The sequence below is a fragment of the Ziziphus jujuba genome, chromosome 2 (assembly GCF_031755915.1).
Source record: "Ziziphus jujuba cultivar Dongzao chromosome 2, ASM3175591v1".
Classification (NCBI taxonomy): Eukaryota; Viridiplantae; Streptophyta; class Magnoliopsida; order Rosales; family Rhamnaceae; genus Ziziphus; species Ziziphus jujuba.
This window is the reverse complement of record NC_083380.1, coordinates 18486510-18513804: the sequence shown is the minus strand read 5'-3', so window position 1 is coordinate 18513804 and position 27295 is coordinate 18486510. Positions and strand designations below refer to the sequence as shown.

Genomic DNA, 27295 nt, shown 5'->3' with positions numbered 1-27295 from the left:
AGATCATCATGAGGATTTGTTAGGGTCGGGACTATCATTTTTGTAATTAACACCGCATGCTTCTTAACCCCATTTGGGATTTTACGCTCAAACGGGTTTTACTAAGGTTGGTTAGGCAATAGCTTTAGTTTTGTTTTGTTATTTTGGATTTTCATAATGTATTTAATTTTACCTTTTTGTTAATTTACTTTTAATATATTTGTCTGGGTTTGAGGTTGCTTTTTTGGGGATCTCTACATAGTTTGAAGAAACAAATGAGTAATAACGATATGAGAAAAACCAGTTATTATAAATTAAGCTAATAAGACTTACTAAAAAGAAACATAAAAGTTTTTTTCTTTTTTTTTCTTTTTCTTTTTTTTTTTGATAAAAGGTGAAACATTTTGTGGCAAAGGTTAAATGATTAATGTCCAGCAATTAATTTTGTTACAATGACATTGAACCAATTGTTATAATATATATATATATATATATATTAAAGCAATTCTAGTGATACTTAGCATACCACAATATATTCTATAGTTCGAAACTAACATACACACACACACACACACATATATATATATATATATATATATATATATATATATATATATATATATATATATATATATATATTTTTTTTCTTTTGATAAAATATGAGAATTTCATTAAGAATGATAGGACAAATCAAAATGCAAATAAGAAAGAAGCCACCAAGGCCATCTAATATATATATATATATATATATATATATCTTTTTTTCTTTTGATAAAATATGAGAATTTCATTAAGAATGACAAGAGAAATCAAAATGTAAATAAGAAAGAAGCCACGCAGGGCCATCCTCTTGCTAAGTGATCAACCACCATATCAATGCTTCTTGGGAATAAATGCAAAGAATATTGAAAATAGCTGTCAAAAACAATTCCTGATATCTATTTAAAAATTAAAACAATAAATAGATAAACTACTTTCTCTAATTTCTTTATTTCTAGGTGTTTTATTTTATAAAATTTATGTGAGTTTTGAGAGTTATGTTTTAGTTTATTGGTGAAAAAAGAATTTTTTTTTTTTTAATAATAGGAGTATTTTAATCAAAAATTATCCTTCATCTAGTCCGATCTCTGAAGCCATGTTATCTCAGCAACACCATTTGAAAAAGCTCTATTTTTTATTATATGCTAGACCTGGCTACTACATACTCTTTTTTGGACAACAAGAGACGAAGTTTCCACCAAAATACACACAATATCTACCCATGGATCGTCTGTCATCTATGCATGATGCCCTGCTAGCATCAATATAACCAAAGAGAGTTTGATAAGATGATGGGCAGATGTAAAGACCAACATTCATGGCACCTTTTAAATATCAAAGAATTAATTTGCTAGCAGTCAAATGAATGTCAATTTGCTTTTGACGAAACTAGCTTCGTTTATTTACAATAAATGATAACTCAAACCTAGTAAGAGTGAGCTATTAACAAAACAGGTCAAATCAAGGCCTGAATCATGGATCTGTGTAGGCGATTTCAATGATGTGTTTGAGCAAGACAAAAAACTGGGGGGTAGACTAGTTACGGAAAAATCAAATTATTTCTTGTGCACTTTTATGTTTGATACGGGGGTAATAAACCTTGAATATCACGGACATCCCTTCACGTGGTGCAATAAAAGGGGTGGTAAAGCCAATATCAGGGAAAGACTCGATAGAGCATTAGTAAGCCCAGTATGGAGAATAGCTTTCGATCAAGCTGGGGTTATTCATCTTTCAAATGCTACATCGGACCACATTCCCATTCAAATCAAATTGACTCTCGACCATTATCTTAAAGCATGTCCCTTACGCTTTTTAAAAATATGGACGAGAGATATAACGTGCCGGGATGTTGTGGAGCTGGCTTGGAAAAGTGCAAACACCAGAGAACATCACACATCAGTTTGATATAAAATTCTCATTACTGCATTAGCCCTGAAAAAGTGGAACAAAAACGTCTTCGGTTTCTGTCAGACCTGAATCAATGAATTGGAAGATAAAATTCAATGGCTTGAAGGCTTAGAACCATCGGACAGAGTTCTGGAAGAAGAAAGAAGTACCCAATGGGAGCTGAACGAATGGAGAAAAAGAATTGAACTTCTTTGGAGACAAAAGTCGAGGGAATTGTGGTTGCCTATAGGAGACAAAAATTCAAATTTTTTCCACGCGACCACTATAATAAACCAAAGGAGAATTTTCATACCAGCTTTGAAGGATAGAAATGGTAATTGGCAAGAATCCAGAGAAGAGATCGGAGAGCTGCTAATAGAAGAATTCACAAACCTCTTCAAATATGAAGACATCAGAAGAAGTGACCGTCTGGGAGAGTTCATTCAAACTTGTGTTATAAAGGAAGAAAATCAATTTTTGGAAGCAACCCTACTGGAAAGCGAGATCTGGAATGTGGTCAAGAACATGAATTCGACAAAGGCTCCAGGACCAGACGGAATGCTTGCAATTTTCTTCCAAAAATATTGGAGCATTGTCGGACAAGATGTGGTCAAAATGGTACAAAATATCTTTCGCTCTGGCATGCTACTGAGGGACATTGACCGAACTTTTGTTGTTTTAATTCCAAAAATCACTAGAGTTTCAAAAGTGAAGCACCTCAGACCTATAAGTCTATGCAATACCACCTACAAAATCATCGCAAAATTACTTGCGGACAGACTGAAGCAAGTTATTAAGAAAATTATCTCTCCTAATTAATCGGCTTTCATCCCGGGATGACGGATTTGGGAGAATGCAATCCTGGCTAATGAAGTGGTCCACTTTATAAGCCATAAAAAAGGGCTGAAAGAAATATTGAGTATAAAGGTAAACATGTAGAAAGCTTACGATAGGGTGGATTGGGTCGTCAGTTCAAGAATATTAGTACTCGTTGGGTTCTCTGACAAAGTGACCAAATTGGTTATGAACTGCATTTCCTTTGTGTCTATGGAATTGCTATTGAACGGAAGCATCTTTGGAAAAATTCTGATGGAGCAAGGGCTTAGGCAAAGAGACCCGTTGTCTCCTTTCCTGTTCATTCTAATGATAGAACTCCTATCTAGAATTCTTTTCAAATGGGAATTTGATAAGAAAATCACCGTAGTGAAATTTGGCTGCTCTTCCCCGTAAGTGTCACACCTCTTATTTGTGGATAATCTTATCATCTTCTGTGAAGACAATGTTGAAGAAGCCATAAATGTTCACCGATGTCTCTAACTTTATTGCAAATGGATACGTCAGTCCTTTAACCGAGAGAAGTCAGGTTGCTTCTTCTCTCGCAATGTGAATGGCAAGGGAAAATCAGATAGCCAAAAACTTTTAGGAATGAAGGAGATCGATAAAGCAACAAAACATCTAGGACTACCATTGTTTCTTAATAAAAATAAATCAAAGACCTTCCAAGATCTTCAATGATAAGTGGAAACCATAATTCAAGGTTGGAAAGCACAGCTTCTTTCACAGGCAGGACAAACCACACTCATCAAACACGTGGTCACTTCCATTCTGGTGTACTCCATGTAAGCAGTTTTACTTTCAAAAGGTTGGTGCCAACGTATAGAAAGGAAAGCCAGAGCTTTCCTCTAAAAGAATGATTCATCAAATTTAAGGGGATTCACTCCAATAGCTTGGAGAAAGGTGTGTCAACCAAAATCTAGAGGGGACCTAAGCATTAAAAACCTGTGGAATTTTAACAAAGCTCTCATTGTCAAGATCGGTTGGGGGCTTCCTATGGAAGAAAACAATCTTTAGGTGAAGGCCCTTAAAGCAAAAGACTTCCCTCATTCATCCTTCATGAAGTACACGAAGAAAAAAAATAGCTTATGGCTCTGGTATGGTGTTCTCAAGTTCAGACCTTTACTCGCCAATGGTCTCTGTTATAAGGTAAGGAATGGAAACTTTGGAAATTTCTGGGAAGACCCATGGGTCCCCAATATATCAAGTTTCATCCCCAAACCAAAGACACTTCCTGTTACCTCCTTTGGCATGGTCAATTCCCTCAAATGGAGCAATGACAATTGGGATGACGACAAATTACATGATTTATTTGAACAAGAGTTGGCACAGAGCATAAAGGAAATGTTTTAGGCTAAAAGCAACTAGGAGGATAAAATCATTTGGTCCAAAATGAAGAATGGGTTATTCACCATGAAGACAGCGCACCATGCTCAAGAAGAAGAATTGCACGAGGAACAAAAATAGTGGAGGATCCTCTAGAAAAGAAAAATCCATGAAAGAACAAAATTTTTTCTGTGGAAATTAGCCAACTCGGGACTCCCTGTAGCTTCCAACCTTTCAAAACATGGGATGCTTATTGATTGAGAGATGTGTGTCCATGAGTGCAATTGCTTAGAAGATGAAATACACATCCTTTTTCACTGTGAAGTAGCCAGAAGGATATGGTTTGTAAGTCCATAGGGCTTAAGATGGGAATTAATGAACCCTAGCGACCTTATGTCATTCCTCTACTATTTGGCCAACCTAACAGTTCTTATACCTATACGTGAACACGAAAAAGAGACTTTCTTATTGTATGGAGTTATCACTTTAGAACAATTATGGAGAATCAGAAATAAAGTTCAACATGAAGGAGTGGCCTTGTCGTTGGAGCAATCTCCACCTTTGATAAGCAGCAGGGTGAATGAAATGATTGATGTAATCAGAAAAGACATCAGACCAGTCAAAGATTAGAGCCCTTTAAACGCCAACATCTAATTCATGGAGAAAACCCCCAGCGGGTTTCATTAAATTAAACTCAGATGCAATATTGAGGACAACCAGCAGCTTCCTAGCTATAATTGCTTGGGATAACAAAGACAGAGTGCTGGCAATTCACATGTTTAAGTCAAGATTCTTAATCCCAGAGGTAGCTGAATTAGAAGTAGTAGCCAAAGCCATGCAAATAGTTTATACTAATGGATGGCAAAAGGTGGTTTTTGAGACAGACACCATAATAATTTTCAATGCTCTCCACAGAAAATATAAAAATTTGCTTCACTTGGCTTTTGAAAGCCTTTTTCCTGATGTTTTGCTTAGAAGTTCAAACTTCCAAATTGTTAATTTTAATTGGGCCCCTAGAACAGCAAATAGATTGGCCCACAATGTTAGCAAATGAGTGACAACCCACCATATCTTAGGTTCCATAGAACCTAGTTGCTTGCCTCATGCATGTACTGAAATGTTGACTCAGGAGAGTGTACCTAAGGAAGTCTCTTGAGTCTAGTCTTGTTTTCTTTTTGGTTTCAATGAATTCCCAGTTTGAACCAAAAAAAAAAAGTAAGAGTGGGGTATTGGAAAGAGCCTATAGTGCTGCGATAGAGGTATGTTTTTGAAAGGAAGTCCAACTTGCTTACCCATTTGCATGCTGGTGCTGGTAGGAGTACGGATTGTTTTTTAGTGTAACATCTAAGTCCTTTGAAATGAGTCTATAATGTACTTTGTTTGAGTAAAGTGAAGACCTGTGTTGGGATGCGAACTGCTTCGATGCCAAGGCACAGAGAGAGAGAGAGAGAAAGATAGCCAAGATCTTTTAACAAAAAATTTGTGTCCAACTGGTTAATGAAGGAATTTACAAGCTGATTTGTTGTTCCTGTGATGATCATATTATCAACATAGATCAAGACCCATAAATCCCCATCGCTTGTCTAAGTAAAGAATATGGAAAGTCTATTTGCAACCTTTTAAAACCCCATTGGTAGAGAGTAAGGCACAATTTGCCCTACCATGCTCATTAGGCTTGCTTTAGGCCATATAGAGACTTTTAAGGCTTTTATAAATAATAAGATTCAACTGGATCTTCAAAGCCCAAGGACTAAACTATATATACCTTTTTGTTAAAAATGCCGTTAAGAAAGGTATTGTCAATACTAACCTATCTGATTGGCCAGTTGTTAAAGATGGCAAGAGATAGAAAAATTCGTATAGTTGATGGCTTGATGGCGAGACTAAATGTTTCAGTGTAATTAATCTCCGAGTTTTGGTGAAATTCCTTCATAGCTAACATAGCCTTATAACTTTGAATGCTTCCATCAGAGTTCCTTTTTATTTTAAACACTCATTTATTGTCGACAACAATCTTCTTTGAATCACAAGGAGTTAATACCCATGTATGTTTACGTAGTAACACTTGAAATTCTCCTCGCATTGCATGATGCCAATGTGGAGATGACAAGACATCGATAGCACTGAATGGTTCATGATTGAGATATTGATTAGCTGAACAACTAAAAGGTCTTTTATTGAAGATGCAATCATTCGAATGAGTAACCATGGAATGGATGGAGTTGGGTTGGGTTAGAGGTAAATTGATGTGGAGATTTATTCCAGGTGGGCTTCGATTTTTATTTAAAGGAATGGGATCATGTGTTTTAGTTTATTTCGTGTTTGATTTTTTGGGTGAAAGTTTGGTATTGGAGGTTGGTGAAGAATGTTGTAGTGGTTGTGCAATAAGAGATTTTGAGGTGGATTGACATCTATTAAGAGTGAGAATGTAAGCTGTGCTATAGAAGAATCTTGAGACAAGATATTACTTTGTCAAGTGTTGATGTTGGACCAAGGGTCTACTATCACAGGATGATTAAGATGTTTTGTACGTGGTAAATTTGCCACTTGCTCATTTCAGTTGAACATACTTAGATTAATATTTGGAGAATTTTTTTATTGCACTATAAAGAAAGGATAAGAGTTTTTATTAAATAGAACATTAGAGCTTATATAGATCCTCCCTGTCAATAAATTAAGGCATAGGTATCCTTTAGTCCCAAGCAAGATGAGTGATTTATAGTCGACTCAATATCGATAATATCCCCTTTTGATCCCTATGGTACTGATTGTCTTGTAGTGTACCCTTCATCGAAAGAGTAGGTGGTTGAAAGACCCACCCCTGAATAAAGCTTTTAGGTTGAGAGATATCAAAAGGGAAACTTTCCTAGCTACTTTTATCTGTCCTTGTACTATTCAATTCATTTGTCCACTTATCTTGTCCAAAGCGGAAGGAATATTCAAATCCTTCGAAGTGACTAAAAAATATTCAATCCACTTCTTGGCCTACTTCTTAGTGCTACCCTTAAATGCCTACCTACTCATGCTCATAGCTTGATTAGAGATCAAAAGTGTGGTTCGGGAAAAAAACAGAAGTTGTCCGTATCAAGCGATACATGAATTGCTCAGTAATAATTCGTCACTACTGTAGCTAGCTGAAATAGCTTAATGGTAGAGCATAATCTTGCCAAGGCTGAGGTTGAGGGTTTAAGTCCTTCCTTTTGTTCTTGGCTTTGTCATTTAGCAGTAACAAGTGAAGTGCATAAGCCCTTTTAGAGATAGGGATAGATAGAACATTTGTCCATTCAGATTCGGCATGGATATCCCCAATAAACACTTTTTTTTTTTTTAGTGATAGGAAAGTTTTATTTCTCTATATAGTCTTACATATGGATAACACTTACATCCAAAACTCTTGACGAAAAAAAAATCAAAATTCTTTTTGAAAAGTTTTCAGAGAGGAGATTTTTGTTTTAAAGCCTTTGTGGGTAATCTATTTTTTTTAAGAAAATTGCTATTACACAAGTATTCCACGAACATTTTAAAGGTAACGAACTGTGGCCTAATAATGAAAAAGCAATTTTTGTTATATGTCTTCGTCTCAATTTTACCATTTTGATAATGAATGGGAGGACACAGATGTTGAAAAATAACATCCATTTGATTAAAAAGTTTTAGAAGTGGTTTAACAACCACCCCCCCCCCCCCCCCCTCTCAAAAAAACAAAAAAAGTTTGATTTTTGTTTGAAGTTGATTTTCAACCATTGTTTTAAAATTTAAAAAAATTTGTGTACCTTCAAATTTGAGTTTCATTGGATATATTCAAATAATCCTCGAAAAAGTCATCTTCAAAAATCAAGTAATACGTATATCCTTCATTTGAAAACATAGGAACAAGACCTCACACATTACAACGAACCAATATTAAAAGTAATTTGCTTATATTGACCAATGGTGGTGCAGATTTTTGGTGTACCCAATTGACAAGAATTGCAAAAACTATAATCAATTATTTAGCAAATAAACTTTATTATATTAAGTAGCAGTTGAGTTCATGACAGACAAAGAAGGATGGCCTAAACAAAGAAGCCATAATTTATTGGAAGATAAAACTAAATTAAAAGAATTATAATACACACTAGGAATGGTTTCTTTGTAAAATAAAGCATGAGAAGAAGGAACACCAACGAATTAAGCAATGGGCAAGTGAACCTTGTACTATTCATCCTCAAGATTGCTTCTAAATAATAGCCTTTAAGTATCCTTGTCTTTCACATACACAAAGCATTTTTGTTAGAGGTTATCCTAGCAATGCTTAATAAGTTTCTTTTAATAGATGGAACACATAACATCTCTTTAAGAACAAATTTTCCAATGGGGGAATTGCTAAAAGAGGAACTAATATCTTTAATAGATAAACATTGACCGTTACCTATGATCAATTTCTCTTTTCCATCATATTCTAACTTGTTGTGGCTGTTAGATTGATCTGCTATTACATGATTGGTGGCTCCACCATTCATGAGCCACTCGGGGTTTGCTATAATATCTAGTGATGCATAATAGGTTGTGAAGTTAATTCTATTTACAAGTGGTCCAGTATAATTTTATCTAACCTTTGATAGCGTTGTGTAACCACATGACCTTGCATCGTGCATAGTTGACAATAAAATGTCTTGGATTGCTTATTCCTTGTCATCTACCTTTGTCTCCTTGTGTTCCACCTCTTCTAGATCCTTCAAAATGTTGGTTGTCATGCTTTTTGACTGTTTTTAAGTTTTGCCTGCAACATGAGCTAACAACATGGCAATAAGAGATGCTGATTGTTTGCACATCTCCTGACTCAGTAAAAGTGCCTGCATCCTCTATATCTAGAGGTATGGGTTGAGAGTTTATGTTCACAACAACAACATCATATTCAAGAGATATACCTATAAAATATGCATGACAAGGTCATTGCCAGATATTGGATAACCAACAAGCATAAGATTGTTCATTATTTCCTTCATCTTTGAGAAGTATTTTGTCATCGACAATGAATCTCTTTTAGTTAAATGGATTGAAGTTTCAGTTGCAAACCTTTGCTTTCTATTGGATACCAAACAAGTTGACAAGAGACGTCCACAATTAGAAGGAAGTTTGTGGTTTCGAAAGTGCAGTTTGAACATTTGGTGAGATAACTGACATTAACTATGCCAGCAGCGGCTGATCCAAAGATTTCCCAAGGTGATATTCAAGATTTGCAATCCATTGAGGAATGCTTAAACCTGCAATCTAGGCATCTACTTCGTTTTGTATTTGTTTTGGTGATGGTTGAATATCATTGTTGATGAATCCTTTGACATTTCCTCCAATAATGACAGGTTGAATTTGAGTGACCCATATTGTATAATTGTCACCTTCATGCTTGTAAGGGAAAACATAGCGTGGTAAGCTAACTTGATTGGTTGAGAGATAAAAAATTTCTTATTCCAAGTTTTCAATAAAAAATAAGCGAATATCTATTTATAATAAATTTAAAGAAACTTCATACTTTTTAAGTTTTCAACAAAAATTTAGTCTCGTATATACTACAAATCTACAATTATTTAATAATTCCTACAATTAGAATTTAACTATAATCGTAGTCCAAATAAGTCTAACTCTTTATTGGATTTCAATTTGTTTTCTTTAGAAAATGTGCAATTTAATGTTTATAATTTATTAACTTTTTTTTTATTTTGATTATGAGAGAACTATACGTTAGAGGTGTCTAAGGATTTTGTCAAATATTTTTTTCCTTTTTTTAACATTAAATTATCTTTTTTTTCAATTTTTATTTTTTTAATCTTTTGTAAATTCTTTTTTAATTTTTTTTTTTAAAAAAAATTTGATGAAAAAGGCTCATAACTTATGGTGCAAAGGCATAAATTAAGTGGTCAACTCAGTATTAACCCCCCCCCCCCCCCCCCCCTTTTTAAAACTTTGCTTCAAAACAAGGTGTTTTCTCAAAATCTAAAATTAAGATATGCCAAAACAAGGCGCTTTTAGAACTTTGGTACTAGGTCAATAGGCTCATCTAGTCCATGGATGGAAATCCAAAGAAAAATGAATGATTGATCCGGCACTGTGTTAAAACCACATGACTAAGTTTAACAAGCGCATGTGAGTTGAACTCTTAGATCCATGGGTTAACGGCAACCTAGAAGGGTTGCATAACAACCACTTTTAAATTTTGAAATTTTCAAAGACTAAGTATTTGCTTGGTAGAGTTTTTTTTCTTTTTTTTTGGGTAAAAAGCTTTTTTTTAAGGTCAAAAGCTTTTTTATTAAAAATAAGAATATTTGGTAAGAGTTAACAAGCACTTGTTAACAAAAATAAAAAATAAAAAAACAGTTCTTTTAAGCTATTTTAGAAAAACTCAAATTTTATGTTTTTCGAGAAAATCTTCTCTCTTTTTTTTTCACCTTATATGAAAACTCGATAAGTATTTAATATAGTTTAATGAACATTTAATGTAACATTTATATTCACAACCAAACACTTATTAACTTTTTAATAAAAAAAAAATTTCACAAAAAACTATTATACAAAATTCTACATACTATAACTCTACTTTTATCATCTATACGGACCCTAAACCTTGGGAGTTGGGACTTACAAGCTGATAGAACTACTTTTTTGCGGCTTTTATATACAACTTGCCATCTTGATTTAATGATTTACAACTAGAGTATTCCAATGGGAGCATGAGGATAGCTCAATCAATTATCTTGATTATAAGTTTGATTTGGTGGTTATGATTTAATATTTTTGGGTTCAATTTGGTAGTTATTTAAGAATTATTAAATTGGTTTTCCTTTCTGCAAGGTGTTTTATATTTATTTGAAACCCAGACTATTTTTAGTTTTTTCTTTAAAAAAAAAAAGAAGAAATAATAAAAATAAAATGTGCGAACAAAGTCTCGCATTAACTAAAATGTAAATCTTAAACAGTATATAAACTAGCCTATGTTAGTCCTTCTATCTAGTTAACCTTTTAGTTTGAAATTAAGTTTTAATAAGTTATATCAGAGCGGGATTCAAGTAAAGCCATGCGTATACACAAGATAAAACCCAAAGCAATGGAAACTTGATGACGGAAACATCATTTCGGGCTTTTTTGAAAAATTATTTGAATTTTTATGAAACTATAAGCATTTGATTTTTTATTTTTTTTCTTTTTAAAAAACAAATGCCAAAGCTTTGTTCGATAGGATCGAGTTCTACTACATTTGCATTTTAAGTTAAAGCTATAGTAATCGAGTATATATTTTTAGTTGTTTCACAATTGGTTAATGCATCATTAGATGATGAAGAATTACTGAATCATAATGAAGAAGAAATGGAAACAGATCTAGATGGTTGAGTTGGTCATCATGATCATGATGAGAAATTGAACAAACATAATAAGATATTGCAGTATTTAAATACTGTCATGCCCATTGAGATTGTTTGACAACTTCTGAAAAACAAAGGAACTTAAAGAGTTCTTTACTTCGGCTTGCAAATACTTGTATGAACTTTTTTTAACTCAAACTTTCCTAAATATTGCTTTCCATGTTTTCTTTCATAATTAATGTCAGGTGAACCCCTATTTTTTTTAGACATAAATGTCTTTCTATAATGGCTCAAGCGCCGCGCATGTGTCACTTTTGTTATCATTTTAATGAAAGTTACACAGAAAAGACTAACTAAGATACATTTGTGGTAGTTTGAAAATTAAAATGAGAAAAAAGAAATAGTTCACAAATCACCTTATAATATACAGAACAATAGTGATAAAAACGCTTTTAATTCTGTGTTTATTCGTTTTTTTTTTTTTTCTTTTTTTTCCTCTTAAGTTTTTAATTAATTGAAATATTTAACGAATTTTATTTAACACCAATTAGCATATAAAATAAACAAGCTATATACAATTAAGTAGAAAGACCTAAAAAATAACAACAACAATATATTAAAAAATTATACCTTAAGGTCCTAATTAAGAAATGCCAAGATTTTGAAAAAAAAAAAAAAAAAAAAAAACTGATTCGCAGAAATTGGTTTTGGAAGGTTAATTTTTATTGATTAAGTTTTTTAGGAATTTATTTTCTACTTTTGGGTTGGTAATGAAAAATTAAAATTTATAAATAATTAAATTAACTTGTGTTTTAAAATTAATGATATATGAAATAACTATCATAAGGAATTTCAAAAATGATATTTTTTAATAAAATTAACTTTCCATCTCATTTTTCTCTTTCATGGGAATTTAATATAAGCCCATATGGTTCAAAAACTTTTCAACTAATATTGATGTGGTAGACCACTAGACCTGTGCACCTATATAATGAAAAATGGCCGGCTCATTAAACAGCTTCCAATCTGTCATCCTCTTTAATTATGCTGACTACCGGCAATATTATTTTGATAACTTGTCTAATAGCAACATTAAGACTGATGGGACAATTCCTACTTTGCAAATGCAATTTGCCAGTACTATCCAAATCTTCTAGATATTTCATATCTTTTTTCCTCGTTTTTTTGGTCCAACTTTTTGCAAAACTTCCATGAACAGAATTTCTCAAAAACGAAAAAATAAAAATAAAAAAATTTAAAAGTCAATTTTAAAGGCAAAAAATTAAAACTTTCTATTCATCTACTTTAACATCAAATACTAAGCAATTTTAATTTATCACCTGATCACTTTTATTTATTTTTTTTAACATTATTTGTCCGTTTATTTAGTGGGAAGTAAAGAACTTCAAATGATTCAAAAGTTAACAATATAAACGTTTGTAGATTGTTGGAAAAATCTCATTTTAATTGAGTGAAACCAATAGGTTTAGATACTCATTTACCGATGTAATATTAGTTACATATGATAACTATTGACTAAACTAGAATATACGTACAGAACTATAAGAAGGTAAGTATTACAACAAATATCAGTTACAAAATTTGAAAACCTGTTAATCACTATTACACTCCCTCAAGCTTGCAATCGTGGAAGAACACTGAAACACCGAGCTTGGATTGCAGCAGTCCTAGACGCCTTGGAAGAAGTTCAGTTAAAACAAAAGCAGAGGACTCTTATAAAAGCAGAGTACTTTTTAGAAACTCTATTGTCTTGATAAAAACAGTGCAGTGATCTTTAATTTCATGATTGTTTTTATATATAAATATAGAATCTGTTTATAATGCAAATAGTCCATATCATAAAATTTTCTTTTATATATATATATATATATATAAATAAATAAATATGGAATAGCAATAGATGTGTAAACATGTTACGAGACAAAATCAATAATTGAGTACTTTATCTGTGTCTATGAATGGATGGGTTAAAGTCTCACAAATGGAGTGGGCTTAGGGGATAGCAAAAACAAAAAAAAAAAAAAAAAAAAAAGAGAAACATGCATATAAAGTGAGAAATAAAATCTGATAATTATTAGAGGGAATGCTTTGGTAGAATTATGAACCATTATTCCTTTTGTTAAGCTTTTAACCTGTCAACTGCATGTATTCCGGCAGATATTTAAATACATATATAAATTAGTATTTTATAGAAATAGTATCCTGCAATACTTGGTTAGTTGTATTTGGAAAGTTGGAATTGTCCTGTGTTTGTGGTGTTAGCTAACATTGCTGTTAGTCTAGTTACCAAAATAACTATGCTGTTAGTCAACATAATCAAAGAGAATGACAGCTTGGAAATTGTTTCATGAGTCAGCCATTTGTTGCCTTCTAAATACGGGCCTATTACATCAGCACTTGACGTGGTAAGACTAACTAACCAGCTGAATGGAAAAAACAAAAAAAGGAATTTGAAAGAGAGCTATATATCCTTCGCCAAAATTCTTACATGCCAAATAAGAAATATAATCACATGGAGTTTTAAATTTCTCCATATATGTTTTTTCAGACAAATATATATTTACTTGTATATTTAATTTGTTAAAAAACGTCCCTTTAAATTTTCACTTTGTAATTTTCAGTTGTTTTAGCATCTAATAAAAATTGGATCAATATATATATATGAATGTAACTTGTATATCAATATTTATAAGTCTAACTAACAAATTAACTATCATATTAATAGATCGAAACAAAATGATTAAGATTTCTAGTGATAATATAATTTTTTTTAAAAAAAAAATTGTAAAACATAGAACTGTAATGATTAATATGCAGAAATTACACCTTTCAAACCCTAAAAAAAAAGTTTAAAAAATTATTTTTAATATATATTTATACGAGTACTTAAAAAAAATCATACAAACAAGCATTTGCATGTAATATAGTCTTGGATAGCACGAAACCATAGTCTGTGGCTCAATCTAGTTTGTGAACTTTTCTTTTCGGGACATGGTAGCGTACGTAGTTTGCAATTTGCCTTCCATTACGATGAAACGCGCACAACATGAACAAAGGTCAACCACGCGCTGCAAACCTTGCAATGCACGGCCATAGCTGTAAAAGTAATGGCGTGCCAACAATGCATTTTTCTTTTATTTATTTATGGAAACTAAAATTAGAAAAAGTAGGTTTTGAAATATTTTATTAACCACCAGTGTTCATCACGAATGCAGCTCACATATTAATTGTCATTTGGTACGAGTACAGCTGACATATTAATAGTTATTTAGTTTGGTGAAAACTAAAAATTAAAACGAAAAAAAAAAAAAAAAAGAAGAAAACCTTAGAACAGCAACCAATTAATTATGACACTTTATAATGTTGGATTAGCAATAATAACAAATAATTTTAGTGGAATCATATTATTTTATTATTTTTCTAAGAACAATGAAGCCATACTATTAAAAAAAATTTCAAAAATATATAACATAATATTGTTAAATTATAGATTTTGTATGCAGTAAAGATCCAAAAAAATTTTGGACATAATATGGATCAATAACATAACCTCTAATTAAATTTATTAATGATATCTGCATCTTTAAAAGATAATTTAATGGTAAAATTTATTATTTTTTAGATAATAAATTGAGTTTGAATTCTTTTACTTTCAACATCAAAGGGAAAAAAAAAATTATATATGATATTTGAAATTGACAAAGAAAAGCTTATTAGTTAGTTCCAATTTTAACCACCCCCCTCCCCCTTTTTTTTTGGGGTGAAAATTTTAGTTCTACTTGGAATCATTAATCACTTTCCTCATAGTAAATTATCAGCAACCAAATGAATAAAAAGTAATCTACATATAAAAATGAATAAAAATTAAAGTGCTGTTAGGAAACATGGTTGGTTTTTTGTTATTATTATTATTACTATTTTCTTCCTTGCTTCCTTCCTTCAAGTTTTTAATTATTTAAAATATTTAACAAACGATAATTACCATTAGTTAACACATGACATAAACAAATTATACATAACTAAGTAAAAAAAAAATAAAAACAAAAATTAAACACTAACCATATTACTATAACTAGAAGCATTTAAAATTGTTATCATCTGTAAGCGGGAAAATTATGCAAAATATTCCTCTTAGTTACTTATAAAAAGATTCATCAATCTTACAAATAACCTTATAAACTATGAAAAATTTATAAAATAATGACAATAATAATTTGAATAACCATATTACCCTTAAAAACTAATATATCATGTATATTTCCTTTAAAGTAAAGTTTAATTGTTAACATTTACCAAAAAAAAGTTACATTACTGATTTTTTTGTAAAAAAAAAAAAAATAATTAATATATAAATAAATATATAAAAATATTTTAAACTTGTTAACTCTATACTAGTTATTATGATTTTCATATATATATATATATATATATTTTATATCACTATATGTATATTTATTATTTTCATACTTTCTGATTTACAAAATATCCGGGTAATATAACATTGTAGATTTGAAGTCAAAATTTTTACTTCATTTATACTTTGTCTTGAACTACAGTAAAATTTATAATATAGATAATTATAGTATCATACTATTTATTAGTTTAGTGTAAATATTTATGTAGTATAACATGATATATATTATAAACATCTTATCAAAAAAGTATATATTATAAATACAATGAAGGTATTCTTGATTTTGTCATCAAAACACTATTGTATTCATTTTTGAATTATAAAATTGATATTAGCGTTTGATTTGCAAACGTCGTACCATATGGTCAACGGGAGTTATTTGTTACTTACATAGTTTAAGGTAGTATTTGTAACTATTTGAAATTTTAGGATGATTTTAAGTATTTTGCTCGTTATAATATAAAATAAGTTTTCATATAACTTTAATTATTTTTATAACAAAATTTACAATAGGATTTTTCCGACTTTATGTTTTTAATGGTCAATTGGACCATTTAGAATAAGATTCCAAACGAGCATAATATAATTCAATTTCGATATTTGGAACATAGAAAAGAAGATTTGAGATTGCAATATAAATCACATTTTGTACTGTAAAGCAATCCTACAATTTACGAATCAAATGTATTATAAAAGTTATGTCCCAAAAAAAAAAGGTTGAGTTGACATTCTACCTATAAAACTAAAAGTTTTTTTAAAAAAAAAATTGAATACTGTGAAGTGTGAATATTATATTACCAATTACCACGCAAAGAAAGAGAAAAAAAAAAGTACGTGAATTGTAAAACTTGAAATTCGAGAATCCTTTTTACTTTCGAAGCCAAAATGGTAATTCAAAAAACAATTTTCCATTGTTTTCTTTGTTCCAAATGTTCCAAAAAACAATTTAAATGAAAATCAGGTTATCTGGCCAATTCAAAAACCCAAAAAGAAAATTGATCCATTAGAATTGCAAATTAGTTTAAAACATAACCAGGTTTCAATTTTCATTCAAAAACAATTTTCACGGAAAATTTTTGCATAAATCTAGTTTATTGAAACCGTGATATCCATAGATCAAACAGTGAAACCATGGTATATGAATATTTACAAACTCTTATACTAATTGTTAATGCTAAAATAAATTAAGATAATTAATATAATATAATAGCACTATTAAAATCCAAAATCTACACATAATTATTTATTATATTTTAATTATAAATGTATCAAAATTACTAATCTTTAAATACAGTAATTGATTCATCTAATCCTTAAATTATTTGATTTTTTAAATTTTCTAACCTACAAAATGGTAACCAGGAGCGGTCTTTAATAGATACATTTTTCTTTAATATTTCTCCTTCAGATTTTCATTGAATAGACACCATAAATGACTCAAATTTAATTTCTCTATCATATTTATCTGTGTACATCGACCGATAACTTATTCCCAATTATATATATATATATATATATGTACAAATAATTAATAATAATTAAAAAACAGAAAAAATAAGCTAATTAAGTTTTTAAAGAGAATAAATTCTTTAATCAGATGAGTCAGTTGAAGTATTGAACACAACTTCAATTTGTGTTGGATTTTATTTTGTTTTGTCTTTTTTTTTTTCTCCTCTAAGTTTTTAGTTGTTTAAAATATATAACAAACTATAATTATCATTAGCTAACACATGATATAACTAAATTACACACAATTAGGTTAAAAAAATAAAAGCAAAAATTAAAAACTAACCATATTACCAAACCACACAAGTATTCACATTGTTATTATTTATAATTATACAAATGTTCTTAGTTTCTTATAAAAAGATCTATTAATCTTACAAATAATCAAGTGAAGTAGATTTAGTTGGTAAATCACTTATATCTACACTTAAAAAACTATAAGTTCAAGACATTGACGTATTATTGTAAATAATGAAAAAATCTTACAAATAACCTCAAAACTATGAAAAATTTACGAAAATAATAACAATAATAATTAAATAACCATATCACACTTAAAAACTAAAATATCATGTATATTTTTTAAAAGTATAGTTTAAATATTAACATTTACCAAAAAAAAATTACATATTAATTGTATACTGATTTCTGATAAAATAATTAATATTTAAATAAATATACAAAAGATTTTAAAACTCGTTGATTTTATGCTAGTTATTTTGATTTTCATATATATATATATATATATACACACATATATATCTGGATAATATAACATTGTACATTTATAGTCAATTTAGTTTATTTATATTTTGTATAATACTGTAGTATAATTTATTATATCATAGTTAATCATAATATCATGTTATTTATTAATTTAGTGTAAATATTTATGTAGTAGAACATAATATATTATATATATCTGATCCAACAAAATGCATGACTTTGCAATTAAGCACCTCTTTAGTCCTTGATCCATGGGCCTCATCCAGTTCCATGGATGTAAAGCCGAAACAAAATGAATGATTAATCCGGCCTTAGGTTAAACCCACATGACTGAGCTGGACAAGCACATGTGAATCCGACTCTTATCCATAGGTTAACGGCAACCAAGAAGGGTTATACAACCACTTTTTAAATTTTGGGATTTTCAACGACTAAGCCTTAGAAGTTGAAACTTGAGCCAATTTGATTGCTGTTTTGCGACCTTTGTGTACAACTTATCGTTTTTATTTAATGACCTACAACATTCCAATGGAAGCATGAGAATTGCTAGAACGGTTGTCATGATTTAATAATTTTGGGTTTAATTTGGTGCTTATTCAGGAAATATTTAAAAAAAGGTGTTTGATATTAATTGGTTTTCTTTTCTCCAAGGTGTTTTTTATGCATTTGAAACCTAGGGCATCTTTGGCTTTTTCTATTCTTTTTTTTAAAATTTTTTTTGTTAAATAATAATAAATGTAGAGTGTGCCAACAAAGTCTCATATTATCCTTAACAAGACTTTAAGAGGCTTGTATTATTCCTTCGATTTTAGCAATGTAAACGGGGCGGAACGGAGTCAGTTTTTTAAATCCCATCTCCGTCTCTACAGTTTTTTCTTCATCTTGTTTCGATGGTTTTCCCCCTTTTTTTTGAAGGCACGGCAGAGACAGTTTTACCAATTGGGGCGAGGCAATCTCATTCCCCACACCACCACCTATTTTTCATTTTGGTAATTGGTAAGCACTTCCCTAACCCAACTCATTTATGATATAATTTTTGTATTTGTTTTTTGAAAAATTTATATACAAATGATTTCCTTTGTGAATAAATTGTAAATAAAGTATGTAAAATGCAATAAAATATATTATGGTAAAAATACATAGTAATAATAAAATATATATTTAAAAAATAAAATGCAACAATTCAAAACTTCAAATATATAAATAAAAAATTTGTAAAAGTACACACATGATAAAGTCATACTTTTATATTCATTCATTTAATAATTAGATAAATTAAAAATATAAATAAATATATAAATCGAGCCGGATTCGGAACAGGATTTTTATTTCCCGACTCCACCCCGATCTCAATTCAAAACATAAAATTTTGCTCCGAGCTCGCTCCACAACCCCAATTTATGAGGGAAAAATTGCCTCTTTAAAGATGGTGCACCACGGTTTTAGGTTACACAAGGTGAATTGCCATTCTTATTCGATTTGATTAACCTTTTAATTTGAAATCTCAAATCTTAACACATAATATCAAAGTGAAATTCAAATAGACTTATGTAATGCATAAGAAAAAACCTAAAAAGGTGAAAATTTGATAATGGAAATTTCGTAGTGAGTTTTTCTGAAAAACAATTTGAATTTTTATGGAACTATAAACATTTGATTTTATTATTATTATTATTATTATTTTATTCCTGCTGTTAAAACACAGAAATGAAAAAGTTTTAGTCTGAAAGTGAAAAAGATAAATCTTTTCTTCATTTTTAAGCCTACTCTGACACAATCCGGATAAGAATGGAACTATTTTAATGTTAAAAAAAAAAAAAAAAGAATTTGAAAGAGAGCTATATCCTTCACCGAAATTCTTACGTGCCAAATAAAAAAGATAATCACGTGAAGTTTGAAATTTTTACATAATTTTTTTTTTGGGGACAAATACATATTTACTTGTATATTTAGTGTTTTGAAAAACATCCCGTTAAATTTTCACTTCGTAACTTTCTTTACTTATAGCACCTAATAAAAATTGGATCAATATACATACATATATATATATATATATATGAATGTAACTAATTTATCAATATTTATAAATCTAACTAACAAGTTAACTATCATATTGATAGTTCGAAACAAAATGATTAAGGTTTCTAGTGATAATGTTTGTAAAGAAAATAATTTTTTTTAAAAAAAATTCTGTAAAACATAGAGCTATAATGATTAATATGCAGAAATTACAACTTTCAAACCCTAAAGAAAAGTTTATAGAATTATTTTAAAATTATATTATACAAATCCTTAAAAAAATCATACAAACAAGCATTTGTATGTAATATATTCTTGGATAGCACCAATCCAAAGTCTGCGGCGCAATCTAGTTTGTGAACTTTTCTTTTTCGGATATGGTAGTGTATGTAGTTTGTAACTTGCCTTCCATTACGATGAAACGCAGACAACATGAACAAAGGTCAGCCACGCGCAGCAAACCTCCAACTAGCAATGCACGGCCATAGATGTAAAGGTAATGGAATGCCAAAAATGGATTTTTATTTTTTATTTTTTTTATGGAAACTAAAATTAATAAAAAAAAAAATGGTTTTGAAACATTTTATTAATCACTAGTGTTCATCACTAGTACAGCTCACATGTTAATAGTTATTTGGTACGAGTACAGCTGACAAATTAATAGTCATTTGGTTTGGTGAAAACTAAATATTAAAATGAAAAAAAAAAAAAACTCATAACAACAAGAAATAAAATAGTGATTAATTATGACACTTTATAATCATAGATTACCAATAATATTAGCATTTGATTTGCAAACCTCGTACCATATAGTATACCCGAATTATTTGTTACTTACATAGTTTAAGGGAGTATTTGTAACCATTTCACATTTCAGGATGATTTTAAGTAATTTGCTCTTTATAATATAAAATAAATTTTCATGTAAATTTAATTATTTTTATAATTAAGTATACAATTCTACTAGGATCATTCCGACTTTTTGTTTTTAATGGTCAATTGGACCATCTAGAATAAGATTCCGAACGAGCACAATATAATTCAATTCGATATTTGGAATATAGAAAAGAAGATTTGACATTCTACCTATGAAATTAAAAGTTTCTTTTAAAAATTCCAACCAGAACAAGCACATGAACTGCGAAGTGTGAATGACTAAATGTGAACATTAATTATATTACCGTTTACCACGCACAAAAAAAGAAAACAAAAGCACGTGAAATGTGAATTGTGAAATTTGAAATTCGAGAATCCATTTTACTTTCTAAGCCAAAATGGAAATTCGACCTTAACGTGGTGCGTGGGTTATCAACTTCTGGAAACCGATGCCAAGTTTTTACTTCAAACCCGTGGGCAACAAGAAAAAAAATGAAAGGCGGTGTCGGTGGTTTTAACAACTTTTAAGGAAACTGCCCTCTGAACCCGTGCGGAACAAGAGAAAATGAAGAGCGCGTGATGTTAACACAAAGAATTACAAGTATTCTTATGGAAATAGTTTGACCAGTAGTGTTTCCAGAACTTGGACTTGGAGCCAATGAAAAGTCAAAATCTCATTTCTTACCCAATCAAATCCAACTGGTTTCCAAATTTCTTTCCTTCCGACACTTATAAAAACCAACATTGGCCAATGGCCCCCTAAAATATCTTCACAACAGCCAGTTTACCAACAGACCTAAAATATCTTATCTTCACAACAGCCACTTTACCAACAGAGAGAAACACTCACAAACCAATAAAACAAAAACAGTGAGTTGGAGTTAGCTTTAGGAAGAGAAATGCACAAGAGCGCGTCCGGTTCAACTTTGGGACCAGGAGGTCTTGACCTATCACAGGCCTTCTTCAAGTCCATCCACAGTGCCGCCCCTCCTTCCCCAACCAAACGTCACACCAAGATTTCCGTCATCGGTGCCGGCAATGTCGGCATGGCGATTGCCCAAACCATCCTCACCCAAGACCTCGTCGACGAGCTCGTCCTCATCGACGCTAAGCCCGATAAACTCCGCGGCGAGATGCTGGATCTCCAACATGCCGCTGCCTTCCTCCCCCGTACGAAGATCCACGCTTCGGTGGACTACGCCATCACTGTTGGATCCGATCTCTGCATTGTCACCGCTGGTGCTCGCCAGAACCCCGGCGAGTCCAGGCTCAATTTGCTGCAGAGGAACGTCGCTCTTTTCAAGAATATCATTCCCCCTCTCGCCCGTCACTCTCCGGATACGATTTTGATGATCGTTTCCAATCCCGTCGACGTGTTGACTTATATCTCCTGGAAACTGTCTGGTTTCCCATCGAATCGTGTTATTGGGGCCGGTACGAATCTGGACTCGTCTAGATTTCGGTTCCTTATCGCCGATCATCTTGATGTAAACGCTCAGGATGTCCAAGTGAGTTTTTATTTATTTATTTATTCTTTTTCAGTTTTTTTGGCATAAGAGTCTCAGATTTACTTCACTATCATTTAAATTGCTGTCTGTTTGGCTTCATGGAAAATTTAACTTTCCCAAATTAAGCTTAAAATGAAACTTTATAATGGGCTATGAAACGGTGACGGTTTAGTGGAATGTTTGTTGGCATATTTTTTTATTTTCTTTTTGCGTAAAGAGTCTCAAACTCTCCACTATTATTTAATAACTGTTTGGCTTCCGGAATACTCGACTTTCCCAAATTAAGCTTAGCTCTTTTTTATTAAGCTTAGCTTTAATGAAAAATAAAAAAATAAAAGAATAAATAAGCTTGGCTTAAACTTTGTAATGGGCGACGAAATGGTGACTTTTTAGTGAAATGTTTCGTAGGCATATATTGTTGGGGAGCACGGTGATAGCTCGGTGGCGCTATGGTCGAGCATTAGTATTGGGGGAGTACCGGTGCTGAGCTTTCTGGAGAAGCAGCAAATCGCGTACGAGAAAGAAACGCTAGAGAACATTCACAAAGCGGTTATAGAAAGCGCCTATGAAGTGATCCGTCTGAAAGGCTACACTTCGTGGGCAATTGGGTATTCGGTGGCTAATCTGGCTCGAAGTGTGCTTAGAGACCAGAGGAAGATACATCCTGTCTCGGTCCTCGCAAAGGGGTTCTATGGTATCGATGGTGGGGAAGTTTTCTTGAGCTTGCCTGCGCAGATTGGAAGAGGTGGAGTTATGGGTGTGACAAATATCCATCTGACTGATGAGGAAGCTCAGAGGCTCAGGGACTCGGCTAAGACCATCCTGGAGGTGCAAAGTCAGTTGGGGCTTTAAATGGACACTAACAATTTACTAGTATTTGATGTCTTTTAAGTAAAAATCTTGGAAATTTTGCTTTGGTTATGTTTTTGGTTACTAGGGAACACTAACCGAAGGCCTTATGTTACGTATTGAAGTGTGGCTTATAGCCTATTACTACGCTACGCATTTTAATTTATAAATATATATATATATATATGATGTTTGGCTTTGTTATATATTCATAATTGTTGAGCTTTTAACAATAAAGAAAGCTGTACTGTTTTGCTTGCAAGCTGGTTCAATGGGTGTGAGGTAGAAACTGATTCTCACATGTCCAAGTTGATTAAGGAGTCGGTTTTATGTTCGGTTCTACCTGTTTTTTGGTCGAAGATATTCACCAGCTGTTATCAATTTATGACGGTTTTGCTTCTGATTATGCTAGTATGTAAACCGTGTAGCACACAAGATTGCAAATTATGCGGGTTTGTTTGGTTTGGATTCGTATGAAGCTTGGATGGAGAAGGGTCTTAGCTGGCTTATCTCTTCTATTCAGTCAGATGTGTAATTTGGTTGCATCTTTATGAAAGTTGCTTTCATATTAGATATATATTATATTTTTATGAACGTTTATTATTATTATTATTATTATAAAAATCTATTTGGATTTCTATGCTCTTGAATATAGAAATTAATGGTGGAAGATAAGGTTGGAGTGAGAAATCTGATGAACTTTCCTACATTGTTTTTTTTTTTTTTTTTCTCTGTGCCTTCTTGTAGTCTGTCTCAGAGAAAAAAACTTATAAATCTGTCTTGGAATTTCAACCCTTGGTTTTGGTTCGTTGAGGTTGAAGAAGCAAAACAGAACAGAGGGAATTTTTGCTTAATTCACTGCTCCAATGCGCTGTTGAGCTTGAAGCTAATGAATTTTGAGGCAATTTTGGCATCTGGGTTAGTTTTAGTTTCTTGTTATCAGTGATGGGTTACTCCTGGGTTTGTATAGGAGAGGTTTGTACTGTTTGTACTTCATGAGATGCAAGGATAAAAAAGACCCAAAATGAAGTAGGAAAAATGAGACAGAGCAACTGAATCAGCTTATCTCAAAGAATCTGAGGTAGGCATCACAAGGTTTCTAGGGTTTCATTGCAGTTTCTACCACCAGATGGATCAAGAACCATAAAAGTTTCGTCATGTAACTATGAATTATGGTATTCATATTTGTCGTCGAGAGGGTACTATCTGGACGCACCTGATAACGCTAACCAATATAGCTTTTGCATCCACACCCTTTTTGGGACCAGCCCATATGATCATTTTTTTGGGTGTTTTTGGTGGGCATGGTGAATTTGGAGCTCAGTGCTCGCAGTTTGTGAAGAGAAAATTGTTTGAGAATTTGCTTAGAAATAGTAGGTTCCAATTGGGTGCATTGGAGGCATGCCATCTCTCTTTCCTGGCAGCGAATTCTGCAACTGATACTTTGATAATGGAATGAGTAGGACTACTGCAGTTACTGTATTGGTCCAGGTCGGAGCATATATGTTGCGAATTCAGGTGATTCGAGGGCTGTTTGACGTAGAAGTGTTAACAAAACAGGAACCAAACACATGGCAGCTCATGGAAAAGTTACCATGAACTCCGATGAAGCGAAATTCATTCAAAAACTGAAACGTAGCTTTCAAGCCATTACAAAATTACAATATTGAGGTTGCATTCTTCCTAAAAGACCCCTTTAATACAAAACGACATAGTTTGTTAACACGCAGAGGTCATTCTCACTCAGAATACATGCTAGAATGATGTCATACAATTATTAATCTACAACGGCTACAAAATTCAACAAAACCAAAATGCTGTCATTCCAATGTAATTATAATTTTGGATTTCAAAAGGAACGACGTTGTTTCATCACGGTTATAGCAGAGAGGAGAGAGGAGAGGGCCGTTGGCCTCTTAATTGATCAAACTCCATTTCAGGGGGATGAGATCGAAAGGGTTGAGCTTTCTGGCGCAAGGGTGCCTAAATTAGATTGGAGCAGATTGAAAGATTAAAGAATTCGGATATGCAGTGTTGGGGTATCGAGGAAGGCGATGATGGTGGTCCGCCTAGGCAGTGGGTACCAAATGGGATGTATCCTGGTAATGCTTTTACAAGAAGTATTGATGATTCAGTTGCTGATTCAATTGGGGTTGTGGCAAGTTGCTACACCTCTAGTTTTGGTGCTCATACCAAAGAATCCTTTCATTGTGCTTCCAGTGATGGAGTGTTTGAGTTTCTTTCTAACCAAACCGTGTTTGACATGGTTGCGAAATTCAAAGATCCTCGTGATGCTTGTGCTACTATTGTAGCCGAATCTTATCGACTTTGGTTACAGTATGAAAGTCGTACTGATGATATTACAGTAATTGTAGTTTATGTTAAAGGGCAAACTGATACTACTGCTGGTGAATCAGCGAGTCCTGCTGCTTTCTTACGTCCACTTGTTCCTCAAGTTGTAGAGGTTACAGAATCAAAATCTCCTTCAACCTTTTAACTGGGATTCTAGGAACCATCGAGTATGACATGATTTATCAAAGGCACGATTCTGTGTAATTGAAAGTTCTTTAGAGAATGGGAAAATCTGGGTTCCTCCATCTCTTTCCCCCCGGAAGACATGGGAAGAAGAAGCACACATTGACCGAGCATTGCACGATCACTTTTCTCAAGAAAACTTACTGATTCTTTGTATCATGTTTCATTGGATTGCATACAAAGAGTTGAGGTCCAGACTGGGGGTGTTGTAGTGAAACAGGATAGTGAAGGTGATTGATTTTTTGTTGTTGGAAGTGGAGAATTTGGGGTCTTTGTAACTCAAGAAGAAAAGAATGGAGAAGTCAGTGCAACACAGCTGAAAATCTTTCTTTCTTTGGAGAACTGGCATTAATGTACAACAAACCACTAAAAGCCTCTGTTTGTGCTGTGACAAGTGAGACACTCTTGGCTTTGAGGATAGAAGATTTTCATGGAATTCTTATGTCGGAGTTTTGTAATTTGTCATCCATGAAGTTGCTTTGATAGGTGGATCTGTTATCAAGGTTGATAATCTTACAAGTGAGCCACAATGCAAAATCTCCAAGGTTTACAATAGCCAATAGTAATGTGTTGGAAAAATATGGTATCTTTATACCCTATTAAATCGTAAATGAAATTTGCAACGGTATTGACTTTTATGATACCAGATAAATTATATTAATGAATTAATGACAGATTAATTTAACCGTTATGAGAAATTAATTAACATATTTTTAATTTGATTTACCGTTATGAAATTAATTAGAAAGTTTCAAAATTAAATAAAACATTATGAAATTAATTGAGATGTTACAGAATTATTTAGCAGAATTAATTAGCCAATTGGCTATAAATTAAATAAAACATTATGAATTATTTAGCAGAATTAAATACCCCTGCATGGATGGCTATAAATTGGCATCCATTCTCTTTAGTAACTTGGGTATGGAAGTTCTGCAAGAACGTAACACTCATAACTTCTCTCTAGATCTAACTGTTATCAAATTCTTGTTTACAAACAAATAAGACTTTAGTATTAGTGTATGCTGAGTTATTGAACATAAAGGAGTAATAATCAATTTAAAGCTTCTTCTTGTTGTATGTCTAGAATACTCGGGTTTTAGTGTGATAGAGGAAAGATAATTTTAAATTCATCAAGAAAAACTCAAAGGTGCAAGATTTTAAACTTTCTGTTAGTCTGTTTTATCTTGAAAGATAGATACATCTGAATTTACTAGCACAGGTGAAAGACGAATTTGTTTTAAGGATACAGTATGGAACACAGGCCTTGGACTCAAATTTTAAATTATTTGTTCAAATTTCCTGGTTACTAGATTCTTTATGTTAATATTTTTGTTATATTTTGTTTCTTATTTATTTGTCCAGATTATATCTTTATAAGCTTCTGTGTGTTACTTATAGCCTTATTGTAAATTAAGCTTTTTTGATTTTTGTAA

The 27295-nt window shown here is 31.9% G+C and overlaps 1 protein-coding gene and 1 pseudogene across 1 annotated transcript; both read left to right on the top strand.

Moving 5' to 3' along the window:
- The first annotated feature begins 21717 nt into the window (after positions 1-21717).
- Positions 21718-23530, top strand: LOC107418882 (L-lactate dehydrogenase B). Its single transcript, XM_016027567.4, has 2 exons — positions 21718-22475; positions 22884-23530. Exons 1-2 carry the CDS (start codon positions 21867-21869, stop codon positions 23325-23327), a joined length of 1053 nt encoding a protein of 350 aa, XP_015883053.3. The 5' UTR covers positions 21718-21866; the 3' UTR covers positions 23328-23530.
- Positions 23531-24213: 683 nt separating this feature from the next.
- Positions 24214-26462, top strand: LOC107418876 (protein phosphatase 2C and cyclic nucleotide-binding/kinase domain-containing protein-like; annotated as a pseudogene).
- Positions 26463-27295: the final 833 nt, after the last annotated feature.